At 48.1% G+C, this 7,500-nt stretch overlaps 1 protein-coding gene across 4 annotated transcripts in view; it reads left to right on the forward strand.

Moving 5' to 3' along the window:
- The window catches only part of LOC137073652 (immunoglobulin-like domain-containing receptor 2), a 46,831-nt gene that overhangs the window by 16,381 nt on the left and 22,950 nt on the right, over window positions 1-7,500 (forward strand). For 3 of the 4 annotated variants that reach the window (XM_067442355.1, XM_067442352.1, XM_067442353.1), the window contains exon 4: window positions 6,420-6,476. The exons of the other annotated variant lie outside the window; for it this stretch is intronic. In XM_067442355.1, coding sequence (XP_067298456.1) covers window positions 6,420-6,476 — 57 coding nt within the window. The remainder of the gene's footprint in view (window positions 1-6,419; window positions 6,477-7,500) is intronic. 4 annotated transcript variants of the gene reach the window in all.

The raw sequence follows: 7,500 nt of genomic DNA on the forward strand, positions 1-7,500 counted from the left end.
TTCTCTGGGTTTGGGCTTTAGCTCACTCTCACTGGTGCTCGTTCTCTGGGTTTGGGCTTTAGCTCACTCTCAGTGTGGCTCGTTCTCTGGGTTTGGGCTTTAGATCACTCTCAGTGCGGCTCGTTCTCTGGGTTTGGGCTTTAGCTCACTCTCACTGGTGCTCGTTTTCTGGGTTTGGGCTTTAGCTCACTCTCAGTGTGGCTCGTTCTCTGGGTTTGGGCTTTAGCTCACTCTCAGTGCGGCTCGTTCTCTGGGTTTGGGCTTTAGCTCACTCTCAGTGTGGCTCGTTCTCTGGGTTTGGGCTTTAGCTCACTCTCAGTGCGGCTCGTTCTCTGGGTTTGGGCTTTAGCTCACTCTCAGTGTGGCTCGTTCTCTGGGTTTGGGCTTTAGCTCACTCTCAGTGCGGCTCGTTCTCTGGGTTTGGGCTTTAGCTCACTCTCAGTGTGGCTCGTTCTCTGGGTTTGGGCTTTAGCTCACTCTCAGTGCAGCTCGTTCTCTGGGTTTGGGCTTTAGCTCACTCTCAGTGTGGCTCGTTCTCTGGGTTTGGGCTTTAGATCACTCTCAGTGCGGCTCGTTCTCTGGGTTTGGGCTTTAGCTCACTCTCAGTGCGGCTCGTTCTCTGGGTTTGGGCTTTAGATCACTCTCAGTGCGGCTCGTTCTCTGGGTTTGGGCTTTAGCTCACTCTCAGTGTGGCTCGTTCTCTGGGTTTGGGCTTTAGCTCACTCTCAGTGTGGCTCGTTCTCTGGGTTTGGGCTTTAGATCACTCTCAGTGCGGCTCGTTCTCTGGGTTTGGGCTTTAGCTCACTCTCAGTGTGGCTCGTTCTCTGGGTTTGGGCTTTAGATCACTCTCAGTGTGGCTCGTTCTCTGGGTTTGGGCTTTAGATCACTCTCAGTGCGGCTCGTTCTCTGGGTTTGGGCTTTAGCTCACTCTCAGTGTGGCTCGTTCTCTGGGTTTGGGCTTTAGCTCACTCTCAGTGTGGCTCGTTCTCTGGGTTTGGGCTTTAGCTCACTCTCAGTGCGGCTCGTTCTCTGGGTTTGGGCTTTAGCTCACTCTCAGTGTGGCTCGTTCTCTGGGTTTGGGCTTTAGCTCACTCTCAGTGCGGCTCGTTCTCTGGGTTTGGGCTTTAGCTCACTCTCAGTGTGGCTCGTTCTCTGGGTTTGGGCTTTAGCTCACTCCCAGTGTGGCTCGTTCTCTGGGTTTGGGCTTTAGCTCACTCTCAGTGGTGCTCGTTCTCTGGGTTTGGGCTTTAGCTCACTCTCAGTGCGGCTCGTTCTCTGGGTTTGGGCTTTAGCTCACTCTCAGTGCGGCTCGTTCTCTGGGTCTGGGCTTTAGCTCACTCTCAGTGCGGCTCGTTCTCTGGGTTTGGGCTTTAGCTCACTCTCAGTGTGGCTCGTTCTCTGGGTTTGGGCTTTAGCTCACTCTCAGTGCGGCTCGTTCTCTGGGTTTGGGCTTTAGCTCACTCTCAGTGCGGCTCGTTCTCTGGGTTTGGGCTTTAGCTCACTCTCAGTGGTGCTCGTTCTCTGGGTTTGGGCTTTAGCTCACTCTCAGTGCGGCTCGTTCTCTGGGTTTGGGCTTTAGCTCACTCTCAGTGTGGCTCGTTCTCTGGGTTTGGGCTTTAGCTCACTCTCAGTGTGGCTCGTTCTCTGGGTTTGGGCTTTAGCTCACTCTCAGTGCGGCTCGTTCTCTGGGTTTGGGCTTTAGCTCACTCTCAGTGCGGCTCGTTCTCTGGGTTTGGGCTTTAGCTCACTCTCAGTGTGGCTCGTTCTCTGGGTTTGGGCTTTAGCTCACTCTCAGTGTGGCTCGTTCTCTGGGTTTGGGCTTTAGCTCACTCTCAGTGGTGCTCGTTCTCTGGGTTTGGGCTTTAGCTCACTCTCAGTGCGGCTCGTTCTCTGGGTTTGGGCTTTAGCTCACTCTCAGTGTGGCTCGTTCTCTGGGTTTGGGCTTTAGCTCACTCTCAGTGCGGCTCGTTCTCTGGGTTTGGGCTTTAGCTCACTCTCAGTGTGGCTCGTTCTCTGGGTTTGGGCTTTAGCTCACTCTCAGTGCGGCTCGTTCTCTGGGTTTGGGCTTTAGCTCACTCTCAGTGTGGCTCGTTCTCTGGGTTTGGGCTTTAGCTCACTCTCAGTGCGGCTCGTTCTCTGGGTTTGGGCTTTAGCTCACTCTCAGTGTGGCTCGTTCTCTGGGTTTGGGCTTTAGCTCACTCTCAGTGTGGCTCGTTCTCTGGGTTTGGGCTTTAGCTCACTCTCAGTGTGGCTCGTTCTCTGGGTTTGGGCTTTAGCTCACTCTCAGTGTGGCTCGTTCTCTGGGTTTGGGCTTTAGCTCACTCTCAGTGCGGCTCGTTCTCTGGGTTTGGGCTTTAGCTCACTCTCAGTGTGGCTCGTTCTCTGGGTTTGGGCTTTAGCTCACTCTCAGTGCGGCTCGTTCTCTGGGTTTGGGCTTTAGCTCACTCTCAGTGTGGCTCGTTCTCTGGGTTTGGGCTTTAGCTCACTCTCAGTGTGGCTCGTTCTCTGGGTTTGGGCTTTAGCTCACACTCAGTGTGGCTCGTTCTCTGGGTTTGGGCTTTAGCTCACTCTCAGTGTGGCTCGTTCTCTGGGTTTGGGCTTTAGCTCACTCTCAGTGTGGCTCGTTCTCTGGGTTTGGGCTTTAGCTCACTCTCAGTGTGGCTCGTTCTCTGGGTTTGGGCTTTAGCTCACTCTCTCTTCAGTTAGCTGATGGTGTGAAGCGCTTAGTGTCTCCAGTGAAGAAATAAGTCAGTGTTTTGTTTTGTACAGAACATATTCCTCTACTTTAGGAGGTGACAGAACGCTGAGTGTGTGTGCATGTGTGTGTGTGTGTGTTTGTGTGTGTGTGTGAACAGCTGACCACTGACTCATGTGCTGCCATGGCAACGGCGAGGCGGTCAGCATCCAGCTGTGCAGTGTGACGTAAAGACTCATTGTGCAGATATGAATGGAGACACAGAACATACAGGAATCAGAATAAGTGACCCTTCAGCTCAAGGGCAGAGTGTGTTTTACAGCCAGCATCTCCTCATGAAGCCTTGAGATCTGATTGGTTCTCATTACTGTAACAGAGCATCGAATACAATAATGATACTTGGCCAGATGTGTTTAAAGGGTTAGTTAAGCCAGAAATGTAAATTGTGTGATTAATTCCTCCTGTGGTTGGCCAGCCGTCAGACCTCCGCTAAGATATTAGTGTTGAAATCCGATGGCTCAGAAAGGCCTTCATTGACACCAATGTCATTTCCTCTCTCAAGACCCATAAAGGCACTAAAGACGTCGTTACAAAGCCCATCTCACTACAGCGGCTCTATAATCATTGATGAAGAGGCCAGAATAGAGTTAGTGCGCAAAAACACTAAATAACGACTTATATAGTGATGGCCGATTTCAGAACAAAGCTTCGAACCGTTATGAGTCAGTGAATCGATTCATGATTCGAACTGTTATGAGTCAGTGAATCGACTCATGATTCGGATCGCATGTCAAACTGCTGAAATCACGAGACTTTTAGCGCCACCCAGTGGACATTTCTCTTGGAAACTGCAGTGATATGCCCCAATTGGTTTGTATTTTGTGGTTTGCAAAAACGTTGCCACAGGTACGCTTTTCCGATGAAAAATTACATATTCATTATGATGTTTCTGAATGTAAAAACCAATGCGGACATCAGTAGTTCACCTCAGACAACAATATAAAAGTATAAAATTACACTTTTAAGAATTAAAGTTCTGCATAATTAAGGGCGTGGCCACATGAGTGACAGGTGGATTGCCGCTATGATCAAACTAGATAGGCCTTGTACCAGTCCTCTCAGCCCCGCCCACGTCCCGCCTCTTTACCCATGTCGATGACGACGGCTGGCTCCACCCATGTCCCGCCTCTTTACCCATTGTCGATGATGACGGCTGGCTCCGCACACGTCCCGCCTCTTTACCCATGTCGATGATGACGGCTGGCTCCACCCACGTCCCGCCTCTTTATCCATTGTCGATGATGATGGCTGGCTCCGCCCACGTCCCGCCTCTTTACCCATTGTCGATGATGACGGCTGGCTCCGCCCACGTCCCGCCTCTTTACCCATGTCGATGATGACGGCTGGCTCCGCCCACGTCCCGCCTCCTTACCCATTGTTGATGATGACGGCTGGCTCCACCCACGTCCCGCCTCTTTATCCATTGTCGATGATGACGGCTGGCTCCGCCCACGTCCCGCCTCTTTACCCATGTCGATGATGACGGCTGGCTCCGCCCACGTCCCGCCTCCTTACCCATTGTTGATGATGACGGCTGGCTCCACCCATGTCCCGCCTCTTTACCCATTGTCGATGATGACGGCTGGCTCCGCCCACGTCCCGCCTCTTTACCCATGTCGATGATGACGGCTGGCTCCGCCCACGTCCCACCTCCTTACCCATTGTTGATGATGACGGCTGGCTCCACCCACGTCCCGCCTCTTTATCCATTGTCGATGATGACGGCTGGCTCCGCCCACGTCCCGCCTCTTTACCCATGTTGATGATGACGGCTGGCTCCGCCCACGTCCCGCCTCCTTACCCATTGTTGATGATGACGGCTGGCTCCACCCATGTCCCGCCTCTTTACCCATTGTCGATGATGACGGCTGGCTCCGCCCACTTTGGGCTTCAGAAATGCTCTTCAGAAACCTACAGGTTTTTTATACAGTCCGTGGTTCATACACTGCACGCTTGAGGACAGTGTACAGGTGCATCATTCGGGACTCTTCTGCTTCTCTCGGGGTCCTGCCGGAGTTTAGCAGATCCAGGACGCAGGCAGCATTCCCAGTGGAATGCGGGATAAGCCTGCGACCGGGAGGTCTTTCCTGTTTTCTGGAGCGATCAGAGCCCCGTCTCTACATTACAGTAGAGGTTTATTACATGATGGATCATGTGCGGCTGGAACAAGCATTGGCTGGTTTTGGAGGTTTTAAGTGTGAGATATTTCTGAGAAATCGGTTTCAGCTGAAGGAAAGGATTTGGGATTTATTTGGATTAATAGTTTGAAGGAAATGGAGTGACATGTTTAGAGGTGGAGCAGAACTTCCATTGGGAAGTCTCAAATGCTTCTTTGTGTGCTGATAAATGTGTGTAATGTGGTTCAGTGTCAGCGATTGTTCTTTGACCGTGAGGATCAAACAGGACTTTGATGTTTCTCCAGACTCTCTTCATGCTGTTGTTCATACAAACACCTCCTCAATGAGAGGCTCTGTTGGACAGGAGGAGGAGAAGAGTAGAAATGTCTACTTTAGTGTGTGTGTGTGTGTGTGTGTGTGTGTGTGTGTGTGTGTGTGTGTGTGTGTGTGTGTGTGTGTGTGTGTGTGTGTGTGTGTGTGTGTGTGTGTGTGTGTGTGTGCTAAGGCCTGCACCACTGTTCTTATTGCTCATCAATCAGTCATCTTTATTTCTATCGCTCTTCTCCAACGGCGATTGTGTCAGAGCAGCTTCAGTGTTAAACAGGACAATACTGCAGCAGAATTAGATTTGGCTGTACAGTCGTTCTGGAGTAAACAGTGATGTTATCAGCTTATTTTAATTTATCATAGAGAGACAATGCTGGCAGATCAGTGATATAGTTCATACAGTTAATTTAGTAATAAATGTTATTTGTATATTTAGTTGAATAACTCTGATCATAATGTTAGTGTCCCCAACTGAGCAAGCCAAGCCAAAGGCGACCAAAGGAACCGAAACTCCATCAGGGCATGACGGAGAAAAACACGGCAAAACGTGCTCTTCTTACTCAGTATTTTTGTCTCGTTTCTAGTTTAAATATCAAACAATTCTTACATTAAGTAAAATTTATTGTCTTGTTTTGGGAAAAATAACTCAAAATGAAGAGAGTTTTTGCTTAAAATAAGATAAATAATCTGCCAATGGGGTGAGGAAAATAATCTTGTTTTCTGTTTGATTGTTAGATGTTTGGACGAGAAACAAGACAAAAATACTGAATAATGAGAGGATTTTTTGCAGTAAATAAACCTCAGAGAAACCAGACTCAGTTCTGCTCTGGCCTATTAACACACCGTGGAGGATTATTATTCTGGACACCGCACAGCTCAGAGGTCAGATTAGAGCAGAATATTCTAAAGTTTGGGGCATCACGCCGGAGACGGGTTATTGAGGATGGCTCGTCGATTACACAAAAATATGAATAAACCCATTTCAGGAAACAGCAGCAAACCGGCAGATGCGGAGCATCCCAGAATATACTGAGAGCTTCAGGAAGAATCACTCATGTTTCGGCTCACACACTTCTCACCTGATCGTCTCTCGGTCTGCATGACACACTGCTCCTGATTCCTCTTCTCAGCTCCGCTTTACCTCCATCGCTCTCTCTCTCTCTCTCTCTCTCTCTCTCTCTCTCTCTCTCTCTCTCTCCCCCTCTCATCTATCTCTCCAGGTCAGACAAGTTTGGCCGATGATCTTCTGCCTGGCTTTAATGTGGAGATTGTTCCAGGTACCCTTGTCTGATTCCTCTGCCTCTCGCCTGTTTCTAATTCTTTAATTCCCCTGTGATGTTATTTCCTGATACTCTAAAACATTACACTAACAAACCTGCTGTCGGGTCACTGTACGCCGTCCCAGATCTCCTGATAACATCTGAATAATGATCAGATCTCCTGATAACATCTGAATAATGATCAGATCTCCTGATAACATCTGAATAATGATCAGATCTCCTGATAACATCTGAATAATGATCAGATCTCCTGATAACATCTGAATAATGATCAGATCTCCTGATAACATCTGAATAATGATCAGATCTCCTGATAACATCTGAATAATGATCAGATCTCCTGATAACATCTGAATAATGATCAGATCCCCTGATAACATCTGAATAATGATCAGATCTCCTGATAACATCTGAATAATGATCAGATCCCCTGATAACATCTGAATAATGATCAGATCTCCTGATAACATCTGAATAATGATCAGATCCCCTGATAACATCTGAATAATGATCAGATCTCCTGATAACATCTGAATAATGATCAGATCTCCTGATAATCATCTGAATAATGATCAGATCCCCTGATAACATCTGAATAATGATCAGATCTCCTGATAACATCTGAATAGTGATCAGATCTCCTGATAACATCTGAATAATGATCAGATCTCCTGATAACATCTGAATAATGATCAGATCCCCTGATAACATCTGAATAATGATCAGATCCCCTGATAACATCTGAATAATGATCAGATCCCCTGATAACATCTGAATAATGATCAGATCTCCTGATAACATCTGAATAATGATCAGATCTCCTGATAACATCTGAATAATCATCTGAATAATGATCAGATCTCCTGATAACATCTGAATAATGATCAGATCTCCTGATAACATCTGAATAATGATCAGATCCCCTGATAACATCTGAATAATGATCAGATCCCCTGATAACATCTGAATAATGATCAGATCTCCTGATAACATCTGAATAATGATCAGATCTCCTGATAAC

The sequence above is a fragment of the Pseudorasbora parva genome, chromosome 4 (assembly GCF_024679245.1).
Source record: "Pseudorasbora parva isolate DD20220531a chromosome 4, ASM2467924v1, whole genome shotgun sequence".
NCBI classification, from domain to species: domain Eukaryota; kingdom Metazoa; phylum Chordata; class Actinopteri; order Cypriniformes; family Gobionidae; genus Pseudorasbora; species Pseudorasbora parva.